Below are 27,801 nucleotides of genomic sequence, written 5' to 3' on the forward strand. Positions count from 1 at the left end.
TCAACTATAATACAGAGGATCAGACCAGGTTTTCATTCTAAGTACAAAGCTCCCCAAGATTCTGAGAATGCAATAGGGTGAGTGAAAGAAAAAATGCAACAAACTTAGAGACGACCTGGGAAAGAGCGCTGGTTCCAGCACTTCATAGGTATGTAACCTTAGATAGGTCAACATCTCTGGGCCCCAATCTCACCTGCAGATGACAATACTATTCATCACGGTTAGCGGGGCGATTCAATGAGCCAAGAGTTGCAGAAGCACTTTATAAACACAAAAGGGCAATTGAAATGACAACTGTCTTGCCACTGGACGGCACAGAGTAATGGTTAAATGGTGAGACTTTTAAATTTGGGCGCCATCACTCAATCCGCCTGTAATGCGGGAGGCCTGGGTTCGATCCCGTGCTTGAGAAGATCCCCTGGAGCAGGGAAAGACTAGCCACTCCAGTATTTTGGCCTGGAGAATTCCATGGACTGTATAGTCCGTACAGTCCGTGGGGTCGCAAAGAGTCGGACACGACTGGGCGACTTTCACTTTCACTTCACTCATAGCGACATGACCCTGATTTTATTTCTCCGAGTTTCCATTTCTCCAGCATACGGGATTTAAAAAAAAAAAAAACCTATTCCCACAAGATTGTTCTGAAAATTAAATGTCCCTGCCAGTTAGCAGGCTACTAAATAGCTGCTACTATTTAGTAACCCCGGCTCTCATTCTGAAGGTCCCTAGGTGATGAAATGAGCCCCGCCCCCAACCCGTGAGACTCGCTCGGATCGACAGGTCCCGCCCTCAGCCGTAAAGGTCAAGCCGGATTTTAATGGAACGCGTCGGGGACCGTGTTTAGGCCCCCTTAATGTATCCCAGAGATCCCTGAGTAGAGGTCTCCGGGACCCAGACCCCGCGCGCGCCTCCAGGCCGTGCTGAGGCCACTCACCAACTAGCGCCCAGGTTACTAGGAAAAGACTCGCGCGACCACTGCGACGGCGGCGGCGGCGGCGGCGCGGGCGTCGTGACGTCATGGGGCGGCGCAGGCGTAGTGCGTCACGGGCGGCCTGGCAGCTTGCGGCGTTGAGGTGTATACGCCTTGAGAGGGCCGTCGGGCCGCGGAGTCGGGACCTGCTTCGGGGGCATGAACAGAGGGGACGACGCCGAGATCGCGAGGTGAGTCTGGCCGGGGCAAGCCCCCGGCACGTAAGCGCCAGCCACGCGAGGGGTTCCCTAGAGGAGGCTGCGGTAACGAGACTGCTTTTCAGGCCCCGCCCCGGATTGTCCCGCCGCTGGCCCGGAAATAGCAAGCCGAGTAATGACCCACCGCATCTGGGAATTTCGGGCGAGGAATTGGGAAGCAGGGATTCCAGGCTTGAGCCCACCGTTACCATTAGCTTTTTAAGTACAAGCGCCTTTGCTTCTCTGCTCTTCAGTTTCCCCAGATGACTGTTCGTGGCTTCCAGGATAGTTGTAGGTCAGCGTGGTGCGGAGCAGGGGCGGGGGACGAGGGGAGGTAGGTGGAAAAGCGTTTTGTGAACTCTTAATATAAGAGGTTGTCGCCATTACAAACCCAAAGGATTTTGATTGTCGTATGCCATCCTGATCGCTTACCATACTTAACCGTTCCTAGGAAAGTCCTGTGCTGAGCTGTCACGTATGTTGTCATATTTAAACCTCGTAAAATACTCTTAAGTTAGGGATAATTCTGCCCCTTGTAGGAAGAAAGAAGAATCTGAGGCTCCGAGTGGAGAAGTGGCTTGCTTCATTCATTCATTCGGTAACTACTGAGCATCAGCCAGGAGCCAGGCGGTGTGCTGAGTGCCGGAGATGGAATCCTCAAAATAGGCAAGGCCCTGCCCTCTAGTAGCTTACATTCTAGTGAGGGAAGGGAAAGGTGAAACAGTGTATGACACATGTAACTAGTATTGTATGGAAAGAACAAGGTAGCTGTCATAGAGACTAACAAGATGCTCTGCTCTATGAGGGAAAACTTTTCTAAGGGGGGTACATTTATGGGGTGATCATGACTTACTAAAGTCACAGAATAACTGGGTGCAAAAGCCAGGATTTGAGTGCCTATCTTTTGGCCCTATATCCTGCACTCTTCCCACTAAAAATGGTTGCCTGGTGTGATATTAACCCCTGTTGGTATTGTTCCTGTTTTTAGACATGAGAATATCAGAAGGTTCTATTATTCAAGTTTCATCTCAAATGTCATCTCCCATAGAGGTCTTCCCTTTCCGCTAATTCTAAAGTAGTCCTTTCCTAGTCTCCTTGTCAGATCCCCCTGCTTAACTGTGTTTGGAGCACTTAGCACAAGTTACATCTTGACTACTTATTTTGCTTTTGTCTTATCCTGCTCCTCTTTCAAATATAAGCATCTAGAGGGCTTTGTCCCTAGTACCAAGGCACTGCCTGGAAAATAGAGGGTCTATAAAAAATTTTTTTGAATGAATGATCTGTAAGAAAGTAAAAGGAAAGCAGGGAGAAGACAAAATGTTTCTCCTCTCCAGTTTTCACACCTGGGACTCTATTTATGCCTGTTTTACCTTTCTCCGAGGAAGGAGTAAGAACTGTGGCTTGTTCATTTCTATGTTTTCATAGCCGAGGGTTTAGCAGTTAGTAGTTACTTGACAGACAGAACGGAACGGATTGAACATGTGAGTGAGAGAAGAAGAAAAATACCCTCACGTGTAGGTGTATGTGTGTGTTAGTCAGTCATGTCCAGCTCCTTTAAGACCCCATGGACTGTAGCCCACCATGCTCCTCTGTCCATGAAATTCTCCTAGCAAGAATACTGGAGCGGGTTGCCATTCCCTTTTCCAGGGGATCTTCCTGACCCTGGGATCAAACTCCGGGTCTGCCATATTACAGATGGATTCTTTACCATCTGAGCCCCCAGGGAACCCCTGTGTCGGGGTAGATAGACACATTTAACAAACAATTACCTGAAGGTTACTGTGGGCTTACTGTGTGCTAGCCTGTATAAGCTGTGCTGAGATAAATAAAAGGTAATGGCAATGTTTGATATGTCAGCTGCTGTTATTAAGATGCAGCACTGATCTCGGAGGCACTCCTAGTTTTATATGACACATTTTCTCTAGCAGGGAGTTCTAAAGTCTAACACAACCTGCCATCTTCCCAGTCCTTTTATTTTTTCTTTGTCTGCCACATTATACATTAAAGCTTGATTTTACATCTGTGGTCTCATTTTTGGTCTTCTCAAGAGTTCTTAAGTTATAAGCAGGACAAGGTGTATTATGTAGAGATGAGGAGACTGAAGCTAAGAGAGAAGTGGCTTCCAATGGAAAAGCCAAAAGTTGAAACCTGGCTTTCTGAGCTCAAGGTTCTTGCTCTTTCCATTACTGTCTCCATCATAACCCTCATCCTCCTTTTGTGACTGTGCGATGAGACATTTCAGGAACTAAACCTGGTAATAATTTAAGGTAAAATTAATTGAATGTTTGTCTAAGTGCCATGCCATGTTCTTAATGTTCTTGGTGTACCACCTCAGTGAATTGGCACAGCTCTTAATTATCCCAGTTTTACAGATGAGGAAACTTAGACATCAAGTGGCTAAAATAACTTGCCCAAGATTGCAGAACTAGTAAATGGGGGGACTGGAGTAGCTAAGAAGAAAGTTAGTCTCTTCTTCCCAGTGTCTCCCAAAATATGAAACATTATAAGAGCTAATTGATTACTTACTATTGTTCTTCCATACCCATACTCTTAAGTGTCAGAAAGACTCTCTTTCTGGTGGTTTCCAAGGCTTATTCTGGGTGACAGTTGTTGAGCTGGTGTATCATGTAGTAACAGAGACTTTGGCCCCCTGCCCAGTCAACCTCTGGCTTCAGAAGAGAAAAACTCGTTTCTGCACACAGACCACGCCTCTTTCACCTAAAATGGAAGCTTTTGCTCTCTAGCTGCTGGAGGAGCTGTCCCAAGGGAACTGGTGCTGGGGCCCTGGTTGTGAAATAACTGAGGGCTTTGAAGGGCTGCCCAGGACGTGCCCTTCTTGAGTAAATGTTTGTTGAATTGAGTTTGAAGCCTCATGTTCACAAAGCGTTGCTCCTTTCCTGTCTGAATGTTCATGTTTCCTTTAGTATTTCATAGGGATTGATGGAAGCAGAAACCAAAACTCTTCCCCTGGAGAATGCATCCATTCTTTCAGAGGGCTCCCTACAGGAAGGGCACCGGTTATGGATTGGCAACTTGGACCCCAAAATCACAGAGTAAGTCTAAGATATTTTAACTCATTGCCTACAGAATTGGGATGCTCATGGTGATGATGTTCAGAAGAATTTTCAAGGGCTATTGCATATATTTTGACCCTGATAGTTATGTTTTAATTATCTTTAAAGGGAATGTGATGCTGTTTTAGCCTGTTAACTTGTCATTTTTCTTACATTTGGACTCTTCTACTGCAAAGGCACAAACTTGAATACCCTTTAAACCATATATTACTTCTTTTTCCTGCTTGCCTAAAGATGTTCTCTTAGTTTCAACTATTTTGAATCTTTGTACCCAGTGACGAGGAAGTTATATCCTAAAACCAGCCATGGGCGTACTTTGGTCACCTCAAATGAAGGAACAAGCAGAAATCTCAGTATTTTCACAAGAAGGCAGAGAGATACAATTTGACTCTTAATTCATGTTAAGCAGCCATGGAACCAAGGAAATTCATTAGGGATCTTAGAAATACCCCAGTCCCTTTGGTGTTCATTCATTCATTCATTGAATGATTTGAGTGCCCACTGTGTGCCAAGTGCCATCCTAGGCAATTTTCAAAGTTTTTAAATCTGAGGAGCCACGGCTTGTTAAAGTACAGAACCTATTTGTAGAAGAAAAGCTCGAGAGCTACTCTGATTAAAGGGAGGACAAGGTGCTCCCAGTGCCTTTTGACAACAGCCACCCTTTATTGGGCAGTCACTTACAGGGCTCCGTGGACGACTCTTGAAAAACCTCTGATCTGTTCCATCTCTTTTATCCCACAGCATGATGAAACTGAGGCCCAAGAAACGGAAGTGCCTTGTCCATGGTGACAAAGCTGATTGACTTGTTTCAACTCCCCACTCTTTCCATTGTAGATATTGTAGTGGAAAGGAGTCTCTTAGCAGAAAGAATTGAGAGATTTTTCCTTAAGTAGGGACTGGTGGTGGTTGGTGGCAGGAGATCAAAGGGTAAGTGGATTGAGCTGTACAGGGTCAGTGCTTAAAGCAAGCATGAGGTATATCCTCAGTGCTGGAAGTCACTTCCTTGGGAATGATGTTAAAAGCATAGGGAGAAGAGACAAGGAGTTGTCTCTGCTTGTTTGAGTCTGGGGGTCAGGGGAGGTGTATAATAGGGTTGGGATTATGAGAGAGGAAAGAGATGTAAACTGATACATAAGGATAATGACAGTGTTCGGTTTCTTAAACCTGCTCAAGCTCAAATTGGTTCAGTGTAGGTGTTGTCAGGTCCCTCTAGGAAATATGATGGTATTTAAGATGTGTTGCCCCCTAATTATGGTACCTTGGTCACCAGGGCCCTTCAATACAGACTGTGCATTTATTTTGGCTCTCTTTATGGCTTGCAGCCTTGAGGATGAGTGTGTGAACCTGCCCAAGCTCTCAGTTAATGAGGAAATTAAACAGAGAAGCCGTTTCCATCATCTAAAACCCAAGCTGTGAGAGGACTGCTCCCAAGAGTGGTTTCCATTCCCACCTCTGCTTGTCTGAATGGAAATCTGGAGCGTGGAAACAATGTCCATTGTTTTGGCTGCGATTCCCTGCAATGATACTCTAGTTCTAATTGTATCCTGCTGCTTGTCAGGAAGGTTCAAAGGGGCAACTACCACCTCAGTTTATGTCATAAGTGGGAGTATATGAGTGTTTTCTTTAGTAGGAGCATGAACAGGAACACTGCATCAAAAACTCTTCCCCTGATATCTCTGCTCTTTTTATATCCATTATTCAAGATATCAAGGACCAGACAACAAATCAGGGCCTTGCTGGCTCCTCCTGTGGCTTCCTACCTCTGTATCACCAGAGATCATTTCTACTATCTTTCATCTATGGATTCCTTATCTTAAAACATTTTCTCAATTAAACAAACTGATCTGTTAAAATTTCTTCTTAAAGGTGTAACTACCAGTTGTAACTTATCAAATGCTTAGTGTTGCTTCATTGGGTTTACTTAATTACATCAAAGAAACCTAACATGGTAGTAAGGTAGGTCTTATCTTGTAGAAATACATGATTTTCTTCCAAGTTTTTGAAGTACGTAAACTTCCAGATCCTGTTCCTTTCAAGGTGGGTGATTTTGGACCTAGCCTAATTATTAAAGTACAGTCATTCCCAAACATTGAAGAATGTTGAAACTTGTGTGAGCATGTGGTACCCAGCTTATAGTTCAGTCTCAAAAAATATTATTTGAATCCAAATCTCTAAAAATTCTAATGACTCTCGACAATTTTTCAAAGCAGCCTCCAGTTTTTGTAATTAATGGGACACCACCACAGGTCTCTCCTAGTTCCTGCTGTTTTCCCTCTTGACAGACCCTTCTTATCTCTCTCTCCTACACAAGTCCCTACTCTGTCTCATCCCTCTTCCTTTTATCATATACACTGACTTGAATATCACTTCTACACAAATGTTCTCTCACTTCTTGTTAGAAGACAAGTGATGGTATGTATTTACTGTTATGAGTGGTTGGCAGTTAAAGCAAAAAACCTTTTCCACTCAAGTTTTTCAAAGTTTACTTTGTAATAATTCTGTTCATCCTGCATATGTGTGCCCGGTATTAATTCGCATCCTGTTCAGGTTACATTAGGATGTCCATCAGCCTCTTCTCAATAGAAGGTGCATTGCTGACTGACTGAGCACTCTGATATTCTGTTTTCACTGTAGCCGCAATACCGACCGCTTTAGGAGCTCGCTCACGCCAGCAGTGTCCGTGTGACGATCTGGACTTACGGGAATGATGACGTACACTTAGTTTTGGAGGTAGCAGGTTGCACTTCTTTCCACTCCATTCTGATTCCTCTCAACTATACTATGTCTGATCATTCTTAACCTGTTAAGGGAGAGTGAGACTGTTCAACTGAATGATCTGAAAATGTCTTCCAGCTCTAATATTTCATTAGTTTCTCTTATTTAAGCTTGTAGAAATCTTGTGATGCAAGTGGAACAGATAAATGTTTCCCTGTTTTGTAAGTAAAGAAAGGTTAGGAGTTGACTCAGTTCACTAAAGCAGTTAATGATAGAACTAATTTCCCAGCACCTAATTTAGTTCACTTTGCACAAATATTCTACCAGTCCACATAACTGGACACTCATAACCTAAAGCATCCTATTCTAAGTTTTTCAGTGTAAGGACTTCTTTTAAATGTTATGGGGCACAGTCTAACCGTAAGAGTAAAAATAACAACTTTAAACATCACTACTAGTGCCTTCAGTAGAGAAACTGAACAAGTTACTGTCTTTAGACATTATCTATTTTCCATACCATGGTTTCTTCTGAAAGGGTTTATACTGCTTTCTTTTTCAAATACCAAACGTGCTGTATAGAAAGCCAAATTAATAGCCACTGCATTATGCCTAAGAAGTATGAAAGAACAAAGACAGCTGAAATTGTAAAAGAAAGAACATTCCTGATGGAGGGTGTATCATAAAAGAATCTCAGTAGTGGGTGAGGAGAACATCAGGAAGACCTTTTTGACTAAGACCTTTTGTTAGTCATTCATATTCAGCTGTTTGCAACCCCATGGACTATATATAGCCCGCCAGGCTGCTCTGACCATGGAATTCTCCAGGCAAGAATACTGGGGTGGGTAGCTAACCATTCGCTTCTCCAGGGGATCATCCCAACCCAGGGATTGAACCTGGGTCTCCTGCATTGCAGTAGGCATTTTCTTTACCATCTGAGCCACTAGCAAAAGGGGAATTTGAATACTAAATGATAGTGAAATAGTAGTTGGAGAGAGAGAATGCCATCAGATTGATACAGGATCTGTAAAATTTATTCAGACAAGTTTGAATTTCATGCATCAATGGAAGAGACTCATGTGGGTGTTTGGCAGGAGACTGACATCGTGAAAGAGATGTTTTAGTAGGAAAATCAGACACCAGTGGTAGGATGAACAGGAGGGGCAAAAGCAAAGATGCTGATTAGCTACAGACCTTCTATTAATATCACCCAGATAGAGACTGTGACCTTGGAGACCAATGGGTGGAGTCTGAGAGATGAGGGAAGGGACTGAAGAGGAGCTAAGAGCTGAAGACGATCACATTGTTTCTTGCCTGAGAAATGGAAAAGAATCATGTCCACATTGGCCAGTGGAATAGCTGGAGAGGGGCATAGTTTGTGAGGAGGAAGAGGTCAGCCTGGGGTATATTAAGTAAACTTAAAAGCAGAGGAGAGGCACCTGGGTGGAAGTGTCCTTCTGATGCAGACTTTCAGAGCTAAATGTGAGGGATCATAAGTTTACCAGCGTGTAAGCACCGTACTTCCCCCTGAACATACCCCTGATTGTCTCAGTTCTTTCCTTATATTTCCTCTGTGACCCATGCTGCTTCTTATGGTTCGGTTTGCATGAAACAGCCTTTACTATTTGCTTATTCAAATTGGAAACAAAGTAAGACCGTTTAATAACACATAGGGCATAGACTATAGACACCCACCACATAATAATTTCTACAAGTTCATAGTTTTCTGTAAAACAAATTGGGCATTAAAATCAATCTTCAGTGTCATTTCGTTGACTTCCCAGTACCTACAGCATCGCATTAAATTCCCTCACTTAGCACACGTCTCTCACAATCTGTCCCCCTGCCTGCCTGTCAGCCTCCTCTCTTACTGTATAAGAGGTCACACCCTCTGCCGTTGGATTGGTCTCTCTTGCTGCTGTGTCTTCGTGCGGGGTATTCACTAACCACCACCTTCCCTGTGCAGCAGGTCCTTTTCATCTGTGTGCTCACATACTTGCCTCTGTGTGCAGGCTTCATGCTGTTTTAAAATTGTTTGACTATATATCTCTCTCCTCGAACCAGAATGTCAGGTCTTTGAAGACGGAGACCTAGCTGTGTCCATCTGGATAGTTAGTCCAAGTGCCTAGTACAGTTCTTGACACATTAGAGGTGTCTATCTTAATCCAATTCATACAGATTAATTCCCTCCGTGCCTTCAGGCAGGAAGGCCATTTTAAAAACCCATTTCAGACAACACTAATTGCGGTGCAGAAGTATCTGTGGGGCTGGTGTACCAGTTCTTCAGCTCCTGAGGCTGCAGGGCCCACATTTCATTAAGTGAAGCAGGGCTCTGATGAACAGCGGGCCCTCCTGTGCTCCGATAGCAGATGAAAGTGCTTGCAGATGTGAAAGCAAGAGTCTTCAGGCTTTTTTCACTATCAGAGCTTGCAGCCCCCATCTCCAGGAAGCAAAATAGTAAACACTTCATTCCTTTTGTTTCGGTGTTCCGATAATTTCAAGAAATTATCAAACAAGAAAAGAAATCCCGGAGAAGTTGAAAGACACGAACCTAAGCAGATGTTCCTGGAATCTTGAGGTCGCTCTTCTCGGGCAGAACGCATTTGTTAGCTTTTCAAAGAATAATCTGTCAGAGGTTTGTTGGTTTTTTTTTTCCCTGAGTAAATTAAAATTCATTTCCTAGGAAATGCCGATCGCCTTACCTTCCTGCTATTAAGCAGAATGGAGCTAATGAAAAGATGACTAGCCCACAGTGGCCTTAGGTTGTTTGAAAAAAGAAACAGGTTTGACCCACCATTCATGGCAACTGGTGCTGCATTAAGGTTTGAATGGGTGTAGTAAGTGGAAGATGCAGCTGTGAATGAAAGACCCTGAGAGATTCTCCCAGCCCATCTGTCTGTGCATTTGAGAGATTCACCCTTGCTGTAAGCATGTTCAGAAAATCAAATAAAACCAGAAATTTGCACTTTAGGTGTCTCCCTTGCCCCTAAAGAATCACCTCGTATATTCTCACTGGCAGTATCAAGGTATCGAGATGGGAATTAAGAATTTGGAAACTAGAGGGTTACAGTTCTTTTCTCTTTCAAAACAGGTCTAAAGACCAGATTAACATCCACAATATGCCTTGGGATCCTTGCATCCTGTCCCAAAATAAGACCTGTATTATGTCTTCCCTGCTCCAGTGTGTCAGGCACCTGATCCAGGATAACGGGCTTGCTTATTGGTGTGCATTAGTCTCAAATTTAGTGTAGCTTATGATCCATTTCATATCTTTCTGTCTCCCAAAGGAGATTCTTACTCAAGAATAAAATCTTGATGAGTTTCTCCTAGAAAACAATGTGAATATAAATGCGGCTGTAACAACAGCTTTACTGACTCCCTGTGGGGTAGAATTCCCAGTAATAACAGATTTAGCATGTGGGCTGATACCTTTTTAGTATCACAGGGACAGCATTGTTTAGAGAAAGCCTTGACTCCATTTGAATAGCGCGGAGGATGCCAGGAGGAAGGCCAAAGGAAAAGGAAACGGGAGAGCGGTTGGTTTGTCTCACCCTCACATCAGATGACAGGAAGTCGGAATTGAGATTGGCCACAGCAACCTGTTAAGGCCACATCTGTTTGAATAACTTAAAAGCTCTATAGAAACCAAATAAGTTTTAGGGAAGGGAATCCAAGAAGAGGGTGAGGGGCAGAGTGGCAGTCGAGAGCTTGGGGTGTACCTCCTGCCAGGAGTAAATGTCTTCCTTGGCCATATATATTTTCTATTCGGCCACAGATGAATTGTGTTAAAGCAGCAGAGGTTGGGGAGTTACCCACAGTGGGATGATCTATAGGACCGGCCAGATTCCAGGCCTTCCCTGGTAGCTCAGCTGGTAAAGAATCCGCCTGCAGTGCAGGAGAACCCAGTTAGATTTCTGGATCGGGAAGATCCCCTGGAGAAGGGATAGGCTACCCACTCTAGTATTCCTGGGCTTTCCTGGTGGCTCAGACAGTAAAGAATCTGCCTGCAGTTTGGGAGACCTGTGTTGGATCCCTGGGTTGGGAAGATCCCCTGGAGGAGGGCATGGCAACCCACTCCAGTATTCTGGCCTGGAGGATTCCCATGGACAGAGGAACATGGCGGGCTACAGTCCATGGGGTCGCAAAGAATAGGACACAACTGAGTGACTAAGCACAGGTTCCCCTGTTCATGTGAGACCGGCCTCCATCATGTTGCAGTCCCACATGGTCCTGTCGGTCAGTTGCTTCAGGGGTGGAAGCTCTTGGCCTCCGTCATGTTGTGGTTCTACATGGTCCTTTCATTGAGTCGCATCAGAGGTAGAGACTCTCAAGCACTTATGAAACTGCCACTAGCTGTGGTTTGGTTTTTGGCAGAGTTTGTCTCAAGTGCAAGTAGGAACTCATGATTAACTGTGAGATCCAACGGGGAAGTCTTTGGAATTGTTTTCTTGTTTGTGTGAATGTGTAAGTGTTACTTTGTTTATTTTTGAGGTGGGGTTGGCTTTGGCTTTGGGAGTGTGTGTGTGTGTTTCTGATGGAGTTACAGTTATTCACAGATACTGTGTCATTGCCAAGAAATTAAAAATAAATAAATCAACACTATTTTTGAACTTTTCTTCTTAAAAAAAAAGAAAACAAATGGTGCTTGTGGGCCAGACAGCTGTTTGTTAGGTGTGGTTTTTTTTGTTTGTTTGTTTGGTATTTTTGTGCTGGACAGACGCAGAGCCATGACAATTCTAGTTCCCATTCCAAATAGAGGCAAACAACTCTGGTTGCCAGATAAACTAGCGGTGCAGTTTGGAGGAGAGCCGGCAAGGATGGGGTGGGGGGGGTGTGAGGTTTTTGTCCCTGGGGTAAATTATCTCCTGCTTTTATCTCAGGCTGAGTGGCCGACCAAACTCCCAGAGCGTCTCAGGGGCTGTTCTTTCTCCACAGATACCATCTCCTCAGGCTGCTGCAGAAGTTTGGCACGGTGAAGCAGTTCGACTTCCTCTTCCACAAGTCAGGTGCTCTGGAGGGACAGCCTCGAGGGTACTGTTTCGTCAACTTTGAGACTAAGCAGGTAACTGAACTTCTCCCCCTTTCCCAGCACATATCCTCTCGTAGTTAATCTGCGCGTCTCTCCTGCTGCTAGAATAGCAGTCCCTTGTGGGCAGGAGCCGTGTCTGACTCACCCCCATGTGCCGTGCTCTGAGTCCTAAAGGAGACCCTCAGTCAACCACTGAGTTAGTGACCAGCTCTCAAAGTCTGCGCCTCACCGGCTGCGGCAGCTGACCTACTTTTCTGACCACATGCTTTGGGGTGCCCACATTAAGCACATGGATGGCCGCCTCCCTGTTCTCTTTTGTCTTCCTTTCGCGGCTGGCCAACAGAGCCGCCTTTTCTTTCAGAGTTCGGCCCCGTGGTGCAGAAACCCTCCCTTGCTGTGGTGAGCCACCCACAAACTCTCTTTTATTTTGATTTCTTAAAAATGTATCCTCCTCCTCAACGTCTCAGAATAAATGTGGACAAGTTTGAATATATACAAAGAGAGCACCAGCTTCAACCGTGGTGTGTCCATGAAACTACTATTCAAATGTAGTCCTTATAGTGGACATGCGTTGATAAAGGACTTGAATTTGAATGTTACTAAATATAGAGACACTGTTTATAGTTCTGTGACTTTATTCGTCATGTGTGAGAATGTTGCCTAGTTTCTGTTTTTTTACTAATAATTGTATTCGGATATTTTTCCTATAAAAGTAATACTTGTTTCTTACAGATGAAATATAGATAAATAATTCCATATTATGCATATCAGTCTAAGACCCAGAAATAATCAGTTTTCAATATTTAGTTGTATATTTTTCTAGTCTCTTCTTTCTTCACATTCACACACACATACACATAAAATGACAAAAACACATGTGCACAATTTAAAAGAACACATGTACAGCATTTAACACACATATAGGATTGTGTATCCTATTTACCACTGAAAGTAAATTAAAATTTTTTCTGTCATCCAATACATATCAAGATAACATTCTGTATCATATTGTGGTTTCACTGGTATAGCTGTAGATAGATGTAAAAATTCACTGATCTATATCTATAATACATTGTATTATATAGACCTCAATTTAAAAAATAACCAGCCTCATCTTTGATAACTGCATAATATTTTGTGAACATGTGATAAGTTACATATCTAACCTCCAAATGTGTAAGCAATGTGGTGAACATCTCTAGCTCTATGTGAATATTTACTATATTCATGGAAATGGAGTGGTGTCAACAAAGGCCATGAATTTTTTCCTTAATATGACTGCCAAATTGCCTTCAAGAAATAATGTGTCAGTATGTTCTGAGACTATCTGAGAATGTCATTTGTCCCTACCAGTGCTTTATTAACTTTGGGCAAGTCTAACTTATTTTGACCTCAGTTTTCATCTAAAAATGGAAATTAAAAAAACACACTCTCCTTACCTTGTAGGAAGTTGAGTGAGTAGGTGAGGGTGCATATGAAAGCATATTTGGCATTTAATAATACTGTTGGATACATGAATTTTGAAACAAGTTAGAAAGATAGGAAATTATTTTTAAAACTATTTATCACCTGCTGGCATCTTGACTATTGATGCTCCAGAATTAATATTGTCATGTAAATTCTAGCTCACCAAGTGAAACTTAAAAGAAGAATAAAATATCTCCTCTGTCCCTCTAACTTTGTGTGCCATAGTGAGGCACAGATGCCAGTGAGTACCCGTAGTGGGTACTCAGATACCTGTTGAGTGTCATACTGGCAAGACCCAGAGGAATAAGAGAATCACCAGTAAAACCAGGCTAGAATGTCTTATGCTGAGGCCTCGGACTCCCCTTGTTCCTCTTCCTGTTCCTTAACTGCCTCTTCACTCCCAGTAAATATGGGTAACACTTGGCCGAATGCCTCCTGGATACAAATGGAGCAGAGGAGGCTTGGCAGGATGGAAAAGTACAGCCAGGCTTCCTGGGAATGTCCTCGAGTGCCTATTATCCAGCCTCAGGAATTCCTTTCAACCTCGTTGCTCCCGTATCTGATGGGGAAAGGGTCAGGGAACTTCTGGCTCTGAAAGCCAGGTGCAGAGATTGGCTCACACAGATACCTTGCTCATAGCCTCTTTGACTCACTCCTGCTTTTTCCGGCCTGGTTTCCTTCACTCCCATATCCTTTGAAGCCATTACTGTAGCTCACTTTGGATTCAGGGTGTATCAGCCCCGGTCCAGGATATAGTGTCAGAGTTCCTAGGAAGAGTACACTTTCTTGACATAGTAGGTATTACTCTAACTTACAGAACTGTGTAGAAAGATATCACCCAGTAGAAACAACACTGTTAGTTGACATTGGTTGAGTGCATACCACGTGCTCCATTCTTTCCATGTGCTCGTCTACTCCTCTGACCACTGCGGAACAAGCAGTATTTTGCAGGTGAAAAAGCTAATATCCAGAGAGATTAAATGAGCTGTTAAATATTATACTGTCAGTCAGTGGCAGAGGCAGGATTTAAATTTTTGTTTGACTGAGTTGACAAAGTCTCAGACCCTTTTTATTATTCTGCCTTTTTTTTCCCCTTTGTAATTCCTTTGCCACCTGTTTACCAAAACAGTAAGAAATTCAGCCATCAAAGCTAGTGAGGCATTTGAGTCTTCTACTGACATTAATCCCTTTCCTGAACAGGAAGCAGAACAGGCCATCCAGTGTCTCAATGGCAAGCTGGCCCTGTCTAAGAAGCTGGTGGTGCGCTGGGCACATGCTCAAGTGAAGGTGAGTCTCACAGGCTAGAAAGACCGCATCAGCTCGTCCTAAATGAGTCTTTCAAAAGACAGTTGTCCACTCGCCCATTTGCATCCCAGCCTCTGCACATCTGGAACAACCACACGCTGGTCTCTTCCTTGTATTCACCATGTGTGTTGCCAGATTTTTCTTTTGAGAAACATCTCAGGAGGGATTAAGTTCCTTTGCCATTTCCCTCCACATACCCACAGATTCTGTTTTTGATTGATTTTTCCATGTGACTGATGTGTCTACTCAGACCTCTATCATTTATTTATTTACTTTTTTGGTAGGGCTTGTCCTTTAGAGGAAAAAAATGTATTTATTTTTTAAATTAGTTGCTTTAGGCATTATTAGACTCTTCCCAGCCTCTCAGTTCTGTGGCAGGTTTGAATTGTTTATTCTAAATGCTTGAGAAATAGGTAGTTTGTAAGAGTGCTTAAAGCACTGGTATTTCCTTACTCGAGAGCTTTTGAGAATTATTATTGGGATTTGCAATGCCTGTATTGACTCCAAGACCCAAGCAGTGGCGAATTGCCGTGTTCATCTCCTAGTTATTCTCTTGGGAAAATATGCTGGAAAAGCTACAACCATTAAAAAAGAAAAAAGAAGAATGGTATTCTGTTTCAGCCAGCACAGGTGAAGCATGCGTTTGCACTGGAGCAATCCACAAAGTTGATTCTCTTCCTCCTGCACTGTAGTCTTAACAGACCTGCCTGCAAAGGTTTGTGACAACCAGATTTGAAGCCTCAGTCTTTATAAATGACCATAATGTTTGATCAGAGACTCCACCCAGCAAGCTCACCAGTAAACAGTCACCGAAATAAAGACATTTGAGTTTAGTTTCGAAGCTCAAAAACAGATCTCAGACACTTTGGATCTTTATGAGTATTTCAGGTAATCACAGAGCCTTCTCAATTTACAACAAGGAGAATTTCTAAATGCTTTTTTATTCAAAAGAAAATCAAGTCTCATTTGCCAGACTGGCTGTTATCTTCTCATCCTGCATCTCATTGAAAAGACATGCAGGAGAAATAAATCATCTTTCATTCTGTCTTTCATTTGAGAATCTCTATGCCCTGCATGTATTTCTGACCAGAGACTCCTGATTGCTCTTTAACATTGTATTTACCTTTTAAAAGAAGTATATAATTATCTGACATCAAATAAACTGCACTTTTCCTGGAGAATGTTTCTGTATCAGGGCTGAAAGCCTCTCTTCTCCACATAAACCTGTGAAGAGTTGACTGTTATGGTTGTAACTTTGCAGCAATCGAGCAAAACTTTAAAGTGCTTGAAATAAAGTGAAATAACTCTTGGGAGAACTGATATGTGACAGAATCAGAATGTGAGAGGGCATTCCTGCTGTGTAGCTGTACTATCTGTGAATTTAAAGGTTGAAATTCTTTCTCCACCAAATAAGGAGGATTAGTGGGTAGATGAGAAGCCTCATCTAAATTTCTTTTTCTAAGTTTATAACCTTTATGCTAAGCTGTCTGGACTCCTGCATTAATTCTGAATGCAAAGCAGACCTAAGATTGTCTAGAAATAATCTAACAATGGGCTTCCCTGGTGGCTCAGTGGTAAAGAATCTACCTGCCAATGCAGGGATTTGATTCCCTGGGTCGGGAAGATCCCCTGGAGGAGGAAATGGCAACCCTCTCCAGTATTCTTGCCTGGGGACAACCCATGGACAGAGGAGCGTGGTAGGCTATAGTCCGTGTGGTCACAAAGAGTCAGACACGACTGAGAGACCTGAACACACATGCTATCAAACGATGCACTGGTGAGATTAGGGTTTCTGAACACATGCATTACAGTAAAGGGCTGGTTTCTGCCTGGGTGTGGTAATTTGCCTTTTTTCTTACTTTCAGAGATACGATCATAACAAGAATGATAAGATCCTTCCAATTAGTCTTGAGCCGTCCTCAAGCACTGAGCCTGCGCAGTCTAACCTAAGGTAAGAAGGTGTCCTGTAGGGAAACACAAGTATTGCACGAGCTGGAGCCATCTCTTCATTCTGGCACTAGAAACCCTTCAGACCCTTTAGAGCGGAGTCTACTAACTTTTGGCATGCTGAGAGATGTCCAGTTAGTCTCCAGAATGTATACATGTCACCTCCTTCCATACCCCCAAGAGTGTGTACCAGCTATTTACACAGTTCATACACACACAAGAGGCTGGGTATACCTACCACATACCAGCTATTATACTTGGCACTGGGAACACAGAGGTAAATCAGATACAGTCCTTGCTATAAAACAAGCATTTTAATAAGACCTTGATTATCTTCAACATTTGTCATTATACACTAATTCCTCCCCAACTATGAGTTCCTTTATACAGAATTTGGGTTTGCAGCACTTTAATTTTATCTACCATTTCAGCAAATGTAACAGTTTTGGTTCCAACATGTACAAATTGTCAGTTACTTCCTTGGAGTTAATTCAAAACAGAAGGAGTTGAGGGTTGAGTAAAGAAGGGGACGTTAGGGGTGAGCAGCAGTAGAGGGCTGACTTTGCACGTAGCCTAGGGAGAGATGTTAACAGGAACAAAAGCTGGGATTTGTGGGGCTTACTGCGAAGCAAGCTCTGTGCTAAACACTTCACATGCTGTATGTCACTGAAGTATAAGAATTCTGGTGAAAGTACTTTTGTATTCACTTTATAAAGGAAGAAACTGAACTTTAAGGAGGTATCTTGGCCAGCATCACGCAGGTCAAAAAGAGCAGAGTACAGATTCAAAGCCAGGTTTACTGAACTTGAGAATTCAGTCTTTCAGTTACTGCTTCCAAGAAGCTCCAGGCTGTCAGTGCAGGACTGCAGTTCTAACACCTGCTCCAAGAAAGGGCAAGACGTGTGAAAGAGCACCAGCCTCTCATATGCATCCAAAGTCAACACGTCATAGAGTCAGGAAAGTGATACCTGTTTGGATATAGGGCTAGGGGGAAAAAAAATAAAACTTTGCTGTATATTATCTGCACCAAACCAGAAGAGATTTACAAGCATCTCATTAAACTGCAAGGAAGGGTGATCCTGAAATGTTTCCAGGAGTGATAAAATTGATGAAGTTAATTTTATAGTTACCAATTTGTCTAATATCATTGATATTTTCTTAATTTTGTGCTGCTTTATTTTGTACTCCCCCAATTTTCTTAAATTAATAACTTCAATAAGTTCACTAGGAGCTTATTTCAGCTTTCCTATTTTCCCCTTAAGATTAAACCTCCTCAGTTACTATGGTTTCATGAAGGTTTTCATAAATCTTAACTCCTCTTGGGAACAGATGACTGCATTAATGCTTGGTGATCTCCACGGTACTGTGAATGTGTCTTTCATTTTTTTCACTCTTTGTTCTTTTTACTAAATAATCTAGCCTGGTGTTTTCCATTTATCTTTTAATCCAGAGAATCTCAGCTTATGTGTTTTGATTAACATCTATGCCTAATTAGAAAAGGTTGTTTTCCCTGGGACTCATACAGAACAAATGGCTGGCTGTTAATTTTCCATTAATGGAAAAGGTGTGGATTGCATCTCAGTGAGACCTCAGGGTTCTTTTTTATGGCAACTAAGTTTTTAAATTTTACGTTGCCCACGTAAAATCTTGAGTATGTGCAGATGTATGCTTTTTGAGGATTTCCTAAAGGCTATGTATACGTTTCCCTCCCAAGTTTCTATCCCTGAGTGTAGACTGTTGACAGCGTCAAAGTGGAAACTAAAGGAAGCCATAAGCCAAAAAATACTCTAGTTGAGTGTGTTGCATGCTGACCTAGGGATAGTGGTGTCCTTGATCGGAAGAAAATTCTTCATAGCTTCTGGAGTGTCTCCTCTCCCCTTCTCTCTAATACATGGCTACTGAGCTCCCAGCCTAATGAAGAGGATAAAGCAAGGGCTTTGATGATAAACTGGGCTTGAATCCTGGCTCCACGGTTTGTTAGCTGTGTGAACCTTGGGTGAATCACTACCCCTGTGCATTTGTTTATCTATAAAATATGGTCAGTATAGTCAAAAGTTAACAGTTTTTCCAGTAGTCATATGTGAGAGTTGGACCATAAAGAAGGCTGAGCACCAAAGAGTTGACATTTTTGAACTGTGGTGTTGGAGAAGACTCTTGAGAGTTCCTTGAACTGCACGGAGATCCAACCAGTCAATCCTAAAGGAAATCAACCCTGAATATTCATTGGAAGGACTGATGCTGAAGCTGAAGCTCTAATACTTTGGCCACCTGATGGGAAGAACTGACTCATTGGAAAAGACCCTGATGCTGGGGAAAATTTGAGGGCAAGAGGAGAAGGGGGCGATAGAAGATGAGATGGTTGGATAGCATCACTGACTCAGTGGACATGAGTTTGATCAAACTCAGGGAGATAATGATGGATAGAGAAGTCTGGTGTGCTGAAGTTCATGGGGTCATAGAATCAGACACGACTTAGCGACTGAACAACAACAAAAAAAATGTGGTTGATAACCCTTGAAATATTGTTGCAAGGATTAGAAACAGTATAAGTAAAATGCTGGGCACACTTCCTGGCTCATTGTAAGTGCTCTGTAAATGATAGCCTAAACACACATTTGTCAGTAAAAAGGGACTTCGTAGGATTTCCGGGATGTTTTTTCCATTATTATTCAGTGATTCAGAAGGTGGTACTGTGTAAGAAAGAGTTCATAGTATGGCTCTGGAGTCCAGCTGTATTCAAATCTCAGCTCTGCCACTTACTGGCTATGGGCACTAACCTTTCTATGCCTTTTTTTCTTTGTCTGCATCTGCAAAGTGAAGACTATAACCTACATGAATTATTTCTTCCATTTTTTATTGTGGTAAAATAATATAGCATTTACGCATAATATAGTGTTTACCATCTTAACCATTTTTAAGTGTACAGTTCAGTGGTATTAAGTACATTCATAATGTACAACAATCACCACCATGCATCTCCATAATTCTTTCCCTATCGTAAAACTGAAGCTCTATACCCATTAAACAATCATTCCCCATTCCCACCTCCCCCAAGTTCCTGGCAACCGTCATTCCACTTTCTGTCTCTGATTTTGACTGCTCTCTTAAGTATTTCATGTAAGTAGAATCATACAATATTTGTCTTTTTTGTGACTGGTTTGTTTCACTTAGCATGGAGTCCTCCAGGTTCTTCCATATTGTAGCATATGTGTATAGCACATTTTGCTTATCTATTCTTACTTCAGTGGACACTTGGGTTGCTTCCACAGTTTATGTTGTGAATAATGCTACCATGAGCATGGGAGTACACATCTGTCTCTCAGACTCTGCTTTCAATCCCTATACAAATTATCTGAGTGCCTACTGTCTGCAGGTACTAAGGTACTGAACAGTGTTGGTGTCTGAGGTTTAAGTGTAACAGTATACAAAGTATTCCTAACAGTGTCTTACAGAAAAAGCTTAATATTTCACCCTTGATCTCTTTCCTAAAATAATAACAATTATTTTTATGGGTTTTTTTTTTTCCCCTCCCAAATAAAGCTGTATTCCTTTTGTGGTTCTTATTTATTTATTTATTTATTGGCTGCACCCAGCTGCCTGTGGGATTTTCCCTGATCAGGATTGAAACCTGGGCCACTGCAGTGAAAGCCTAGCATCCTAACCACTAGGTCACCAGGGAAGTCCAGTTTTCTCTGAAATGTTTGGGTGTCTGTGTTTGAGTGTCTTGTTGCTTCTCTGACATGCCTGAGAGCCACAGAGAAGATGAAGTACATAGGTGTTCCCTGAGTGTACGCAGGCCCACTCATGCTCTGCTGTCCTTTTTCCAGTGTCACTGCAAAGATCAAAGCCATTGAAGCAAAGCTGAAAATGATGGCAGAAAATCCCGATGCAGAGTATCCAGCAGCGCCTGTTTATTCCTACTTCAAGCCACCAGATAAAAAAAGGACTACTCCTTATTCTCGAACAGCTTGGAAATCTCGAAGATGATGGTTATGAATGACTGCTGTCCACACCTGAGACCCTCTGCCTTTGTACTTGTAGCTGTGAACAGTACTGCCCGACAGAACACAGTCACATGTTAGCGTTTGGTAACATAGCATTTTTGGATGTCCTTCTTATGGATGTTTCTTCCCTGAAGTATGTGTGGAATTGAGCATCATCCAGAATAAATAGGATTTTATCCAAAACTGTGACTTGAATGCTGGGATGCTCTAGTTGGCTCGTTTGTTTGGATTTGTAACTCCAGAAACATTATATAGTGTGCCAGAAAGAAAGGCAAACACAAAGAACGTTATCATTCAAATCAGGAAACTTAATTTATTAAGAGCTGTCTTTAAAAAAAAAAACAAAAACACATTTTTCTGTGCTCAGTTGTCTTTACAACATAAAGAAAAAGTAAAAAAACAAGGGAGGGAAGTAAGAAATTTTGAATCATGCTCGAAACTGCTGTTCCAGAATTTTCTATGGAAATCCCTCCAACTGGACTGAAAAGAAAAAGTTCTTGGCAAAAAGAGCTGGTTCTTTGAGCAAATGTTGTGGTAATCTGTTTAAGAATTATGCTTATTGTTTCAAAATCCCAATTAGGAAAACATGGTGTATATCTTTAAAAAGTGTTTGCGTCGACAAAACTGTAGACCAAAATTTAGCATTTTGTACCACAGCGGAAGTCCTGTTTGAAAATCCAACTTGTATTCTATCGTGATCATTTTTTTAAAAAATCTAAATAATCCTGCCTTCTATAATACCAAATGTCATTATTAGTGTGGGACTTTTAAAGTTGCATTTATTGCATGAGATTGTTTTTAATAGCATGAGAATGTTCTGTTTGGAATTATATCATGGTCAATCTAAATAGAAAAGCAGATATCTTTGAAAACTTAAACATTGCTATACTGATTCTCTATCAAACTTATACCTTTATTAATAATTGTGTAGGGGTCTGAGTAGAAGAAATTGTCTTGTGTGGGGTGCGATGGGGACACACAGTGGACACGGAAAGTCAGTGGGCAGACACTGCTCTGGCACCAAGATTGTAATGACCTCATGTTTTATGTGGTTTATAAAGGCTTGAAAGATTGCATGACTTTTAAACAATTCTTCACTTGTAGAACCTACTTCTCCTCAGATATTTTTTGCCACTTTGAACATTGTGAACATAACAACAGAGGAAGAAAAACAACCGATCTGAGAGTCTGTTCCCGTCAGCAGTGTTGGTTGGTCATTTTGGTGCCAGGTGGATAGACTGTTTCACTGGGCAGCACCACTGCTTCTTTAGCATGTAAATCATTTTGTTACTCAAGGTGCCACTCTTAGTGATTGCAACTGTTTACTGTCATTGTTCCCAACAAGAGGAGGCTCTCATTGTAGGAGTTTAAGTCTTCCTATGAGCAGAAATGAATTTAAGACATTTGAACCAAAACTTCAGCATAGTAAAGTGTTATAATTCACAGAAGTGGTTCAGAGAAATTCCTATCACCTCTTCCAAGGCAAAACTTTTCAGATATCTTTCAATGTTATTCTTCCTGCACTTATGAACTCAGTGTAAGATGCAAGTAACTCTCCTTCTGTTTGGGGGATAGTTCAGGGAGGTGGGAGCATTATCTCCCATTTTTCTGGTGACTTCTCTAAGAATATAGAATTCACCGTTTTACCCTTGAGGTCCTCGAAGAGTTATGGTGGAATAGGACTTAATGCAAAATAAATAGTCTTCTATTTTTAATAGGAACTTAGAAAATACTTAACTTTGGATTATCTAGAGTTGTTTCCTTTAGAAACCAGAGCTATTTATTTGTATTTAAAGCAATGGTTATTATTTGTACCGATTCTTACTCCTTTGTGTGAATAAATGCAAGACAGTGTCTGTGGTTGTGTCTTTTTTCGTCCATCTCCTGCACTAAAGACTGCAGCTTTCCGGGAGGCTTGTTCCTCCTGCGGCCATGGGCCAAGGTGTCCAGGCAAGGTGCTGCTTCTGAGTGCCTTCTCTGACCCCAGAGGCAGGTCTCTGCACCCTTTCTGCCTGCCTCCTGTTAGAGATGAGTAAAGAGACTAGCTGTTCTCACTGTACGTCTAACTGTTCCCAAAAAAGTTGTTAACGGAAGGCCCCTGAAGTCGGAAAATGTGTTTGGTCCCTCTTTCAAAGTAGGGTTTCAGAAGAATAAAGGTACGTGTTACAAATATGCTGAAAGCAGTTTGGTTGAAGGTTTGTTAAATATGAGTGTTAACTTGGTAAACTCCTTGTTATGAGGTTATCGGTACTTTAAAATTATTTTTTGGCTTACTGTTTTTTGATTTTTATGAGAGTGAAGAATTGAGGGAAATAATCTCCTTAATCTTAGCTCTTCTTTATCCCTTACAAAATGTAACCCTAACCAGTAGACTTTCTGTAACTGAAATCTCAATATTAGGAGAAAAAAAATCACATGAAAGATTTTTCAAAGCATATCAAAAATCAACAGCAGCAGTTTTGTAAAACCAGATACTCTAGAGCTGTTCCCTTGTCTATTAAGGCAGGTACAGATACTTTCTAAATCACCAAGTATATCTACATTTTTAATACTACTGTATAAAAGAATAAGATTAATTCTTACAAGTTAATGTTAAATAGTTCCTTTATGTAATTATTATGTTCCTAAAAATGATTTGATTCTACCGTATTTATCCTTGATTTCTCTTTTTCTCTCCTGTTCCTTCTACCCAGTCCTTTAACAAATCCTGTCAACTCCACATTGAAAATACTTCTTGAAAAAACTTTAAAAAAACACCTCATCTTAAGTCCAATCATTTTACTATTACAGTACCTGCCTAATTATCTCCCTGCTTCCACCCAGTGCCTCCACTTTAACCAAAGCAATCCTTTCCCCATCTGAGCATGTCATTCCCTTCCATGGGCTTTCTGTCACACCTAGAATAAAATCCAAAGACCTAAATTATTTGTCCCTGACAACCTGCCTGACCCTGTAAGCCTCTTATCCCTCTTGTTCACTGTGCTCCAGCCTCAATGGCTTGGCTATTCCTTGAGTGCTAGGAGGTCCTACCATGAGGCCTTGGCATTGGATGTTCACAGAGTCCATTCCCTTATTTGTTCAAGTCCCTGTTCAAAGGACCATGTTCAAGAGACCTCCTTATCTAAAATCAGCCCTGTCACTTCTAACCACTCCCCCTTCATTTTCTAAATAGTCCTTGTCACTACCTAACATCATATACAAAGTTATTTTCTCTCTCTCTTTTTTTTTTTTTTAATTAGAAGGTAAGTTCCCTGGGAGCAGGAACTTCTATTCACTGCTATGTCCCAACATTGAAAACCAGGCCAGGTAGGGACTGAAGTCCAGTGATTGGGAATTTCAAGTTCCCAATGCAGGGAGCACAAGTTCAGTCACTGGTCAGGGAACTAAGATCCCATATGCCACACGGTGAGGCCAAAAAAAAAAAACAATGCCAGGTATGTAATAGATGCTTAATAAATATTTGTTGATGAAAAATCAGAATCATGGTACTTGAGAACTGAAGGACCTTGAGAGGCCCTCCCACACAACCCCCTCCCTGTCCAGATGGGAAAAGCTCAAACAGATAGACCAAGCAACTTGGCCAGGATCGTGTTGTTAGTGGGAGAGCATCAGATAGAAGCCTAGCCCAGTGTTTGTTGCGTCAGCAAACTGGCCTGTGCCCTCTTTTCGTACAGCCCACAGAGCTAAGAATGGCTTTTACATTTTTAAATGGTTGAGGAAAAAATCAAGAATACTATTCTGTGACACATGAAAATTAGATGAATTCTGAATTTCAGTGTCCATAAATAAACTTGTATTGGAACATAGCCATGTCTATTCATTTACATATTGTCCATGGTGATTTTCCCACTACAATTACAGAGTTTAGTGCAACAAAGACTGTATGGCTCACAGAGCCTAAAATATTTACCATCTGGCCCTTCATGGAAAAAATTTGCCAACCCCTGCTCTGAAGTTTATTCCATTCATGGAAATGTCTTTCTAAACCTTTTTGGTGTCAACAGTTCCGGTGTTAAAAGCAAATCAAAGCAGCACAGAGGCAATAAAATGGTGTCAGTTCCTTATCACATCTCTGGACCCATTTACATCTCATCTTTTGGGATGGAGAACTAGCTGTCCATGCCTAATAGCATCACTGTACTGGAAAAAAAAAAACTATACAACTGTGGGCTAAATTCCCTCATCCTACAGGTGAGAAAACTAAGGCTCAAAAAGCTTTGGCATTCAGTATGGGCTAACCAGGTGACTGGTAAAGAATCCACCTGGCAGTCCAGGAGATGCAGGTTCCATCCCTGGGTCAGGAAGATCCCCTGGAGAAGGAAATGGCAACCCACTCCAGTGTTCTTGCCTGGAAAATTCCGTGGCCAGAAAAGCCTAGCGGGCTACAGTGCATGGCATTGCAGAGAGTCAGATGCGACTGAGCAAAAACACACACATAAGCCTGAGTTAGACCTCTAGCCCCAGCTATGCGAGCAGGTTAGTTGGGACCCAGTTCAAGTAACAAAAACCCTACTCCAGCTACCTTCTGGTAGGAAATTTATTGGCTCACGGAACTAAGAAGTCCAGGTGTTCAAATGATATGGTCAGGAATCTGTCTGTCTCTTGATTGTGTTTTCCTCCGGGTTGGTTTCATTCTCAGGCAGGCTCTCCTTAATGGTCTCTGGAGAGAGACTTGAATCCCAAGTTAAAAAACACAGACCTGTCAGAATTTCTTTCTCTCGGGACATGGGGCTACATCGTCCTTCCTCTGCTTTCAGTCTGACTTGGCTAGGATTCCTGATGCTACAGAATGGCTTCTTTTTAATATGCCCTGTGACCTTTCTAAGGTAGAAACAGAATTTAAAATTTAACCTTGAAAAACAAAATTAAGTTTTTCTCCTCTGAACACAGGCCTCTCTCCCTGCTGAAAAGCTTTCTGGCCGGCAACCTCATCAAAAGGAAAGTGGGTCATTCCTCAAGCATCTACACGTGGCAGGTGGGGAGGGTGTATGGGTGGGGAGGCGGGGTCCCATACACCACTGTGTGCCTTGATAAAGGGAAGATTTGGGAGCCGCAGGAGTGCAGGAGGTGGGTTCTTACTCAAGCTGGAAACAGAGGCGGGCTCAGAGATGACTTCCCAGAACAAGCAACACCTGAACAGAGCTCTGAAGGCTGCCCGCACACAAACCAGACAGAAGATGTGAGAGAAGTGTTGAAGGAACAACAAAGCCCAGTGAAGTGATCGCCAGAGCTAATCATAAAAGGAATTGAGACACCCAAATATTCAATGGATATTCATTGGTAGGACCGAAGCTGAAGCTCCAATTCTTTGGCTACCTGATGCAAAGATCTGACTCATTGGAAAAGACCTGACTCATTGGAAAAGACCTTGATGCTGGGAAAGACTGAGGGCAGGAGGAGAAGGGGGTGACAGAGGATGAGATGGTTGGATGGCATTACTGACTCAATGGACATGAGTTTGAGCAAACTCCAGTATTCTTGCCGGGAAAATCCCATGGACAGAGGAGCCTGGCGGTCTACAGTCCATGGGGTTGCAGAGTCAGTCACGACAGATCATACATGCATGCACGCACATAGAATCATATATAACTTATATGATGGGATATATGATTCTATAAATATACAGCTTAAATATGTAAAGATTATTTAGGAAACTGGATGTGTTGTATTATATATATAGTAATAAATGTATATAATATATGATCATATATAATATAATAAAGTGACATAATGATTAATAAAGCAACATATAATAATTAACTTTACATTACGTGCCCTCTTTCCATCCTTCTTGTCCATGAAGCTGCCTCAGCACCTCTCCCTTAGATTATTCCAATGTCTTCAGGACTCAGGGAAGGACTCACATCCTTCAGATCTATCCTCAAGCCATTGCTGAAGTCATCTTTCCAAACCCCCAATTTGACCATGTCATCCATATGCTGAAAAGATACAGATGGCCCTTCACAGTTTATGTGCTGAAGTTGAAATGCCTTTGCATATTATACAAGGCTTATCCCAGTCTAGCCTATTTTTAAGCCTTATCTACCTTCTGCTGGAAAAAGATTAGTAAGAGAGATTCATTTCAAGCAGTGTGGCCAGGGAAGAATTCTCTGAGACGATCTCTAGCCCTCTGAGGACACCCTCAAACGGGTTCTCTTTTCTGTTAACTCCTATCTGGTGGTTGAGGAGACTCAGGCTCTATAGAGTTTCTCTCCCACTTTAGGTCTTGCAACCAGTGTGTAACAGACTCGGGTATTAACTGAGGTTACCTGGCTCCAACCCAGATTCCCTAACCACTGCGCCATGCTGCATCTGCAGGGAAGGATGCTACTTCCCATACAACTGTTGACTCATAGACCCATAGCTTTGGAGAGGAATCCCAACCCTTCCACTCAGCGCTCAGTCCTCCGCAATCTGGATCCTACCCACCTCCCAACATTGCCTCCAGCAGAACACTCACTGGGCACCCCTCCTCCATCCTGATCCAACCCCTCTTAGTCCTAGCCTGCCTCAGACTTATCCCTTAGGACGCCACTGAAAAGCTACCTCCTCTGGCATGCCATTTCTAATCCCTACCCGCTAAGCCAAATTCAACGTCCCACCTCCTTGCTTCCCTGGCACCTGTGCTCCCCTTTGTGTAGCACCTGTCCTACACTGCAAGTGCTGTCTCTCTTCTTGCCCTGCTGACTGGGCATCTTATGGTTGACTCTGTTTCCTGTGCCCTGCTGGGAGCCTGGCATCTACTGATGCTAATTTACCCAGTGGACGTCAGAACCAGAAGAGGACTGAGAGACTTTGTGATCACAGCTGCTCACGTGTGCAATACACCCTGAAGTCTCAAATCTCTTCCACACCGATCATCTCATTGACCCACCTGAGGTTATGGTCCCCATAGTCTAGGAAACTGAGATTCAAATCAGTGAATTGTCCAAGTTCACCCAGCCGGGAAGTAGCTGGGCTGGGATCTGACCTCAGGTCTATCTGACTCCAAGGCTATTGGTGTTTCCATCACTCCCACAATCATGGGATTCAAAGAACACACCCTTCACCAATGAGGACACCGAGGCCAGGAGAGATACATAGGATCATGTGGTCC

The 27,801-nt window shown here is 42.4% G+C and overlaps 2 protein-coding genes across 5 annotated transcripts in view; one reads left to right on the forward strand and one right to left on the reverse strand.

Annotated features, from left to right (window-relative positions):
• The window catches only part of MRRF (mitochondrial ribosome recycling factor), a 55,738-nt gene extending 54,690 nt beyond the window's left edge, over positions 1-1,048 (reverse strand). The window contains exon 1 of one of the 2 annotated variants that reach the window (XM_061154735.1): positions 935-1,048. The gene's annotated coding sequence lies outside the window, so the exon portion shown is untranslated. The remainder of the gene's footprint in view (positions 1-934) is intronic. The other variant, XM_061154734.1, reaches the window with a different exon arrangement.
• RBM18 (RNA binding motif protein 18) lies at positions 1,012-22,561 on the forward strand. 3 transcript variants are annotated; one of them, XM_061154737.1, is made up of 7 exons: positions 1,045-1,161; positions 1,707-1,833; positions 4,092-4,220; positions 11,889-12,015; positions 14,650-14,736; positions 16,620-16,705; positions 20,529-22,561. In XM_061154737.1, the coding sequence occupies exons 3-7, from the start codon at positions 4,108-4,110 to the stop codon at positions 20,686-20,688; spliced, it is 573 nt and encodes a 190-aa protein (XP_061010720.1). In that variant the 5' UTR covers positions 1,045-1,161; positions 1,707-1,833; positions 4,092-4,107; the 3' UTR covers positions 20,689-22,561. The 3 variants fall into 3 exon arrangements, with proteins under 3 accessions (XP_061010721.1, XP_061010719.1, XP_061010720.1); XM_061154736.1 differs by lacking the exon at positions 1,707-1,833 and having other exon boundaries at positions 1,013-1,161; XM_061154738.1 differs by lacking the exons at positions 1,707-1,833; positions 14,650-14,736 and having other exon boundaries at positions 1,012-1,161.
• The last annotated feature ends 5,240 nt before the right edge of the window (positions 22,562-27,801 follow it).

Source organism: Dama dama, chromosome 11, assembly GCF_033118175.1.
Source record: "Dama dama isolate Ldn47 chromosome 11, ASM3311817v1, whole genome shotgun sequence".
NCBI classification, from domain to species: domain Eukaryota; kingdom Metazoa; phylum Chordata; class Mammalia; order Artiodactyla; family Cervidae; genus Dama; species Dama dama.

Coding starts and splice junctions, on each gene's coding strand:
- RBM18 (XM_061154736.1), top strand. CDS start 4,108: ATGGAAGCAGAAACCAAAACTCTTCCCCTGGAGAATGCATCCATTCTT. Junction 4,221..11,888: donor TTGGACCCCAAAATCACAGA/GTAAGTCTAAGA, acceptor CTTTCTCCACAG/ATACCATCTCCTCAGGCTGC. Junction 14,737..16,619: donor GGGCACATGCTCAAGTGAAG/GTGAGTCTCACA, acceptor TCTTACTTTCAG/AGATACGATCATAACAAGAA.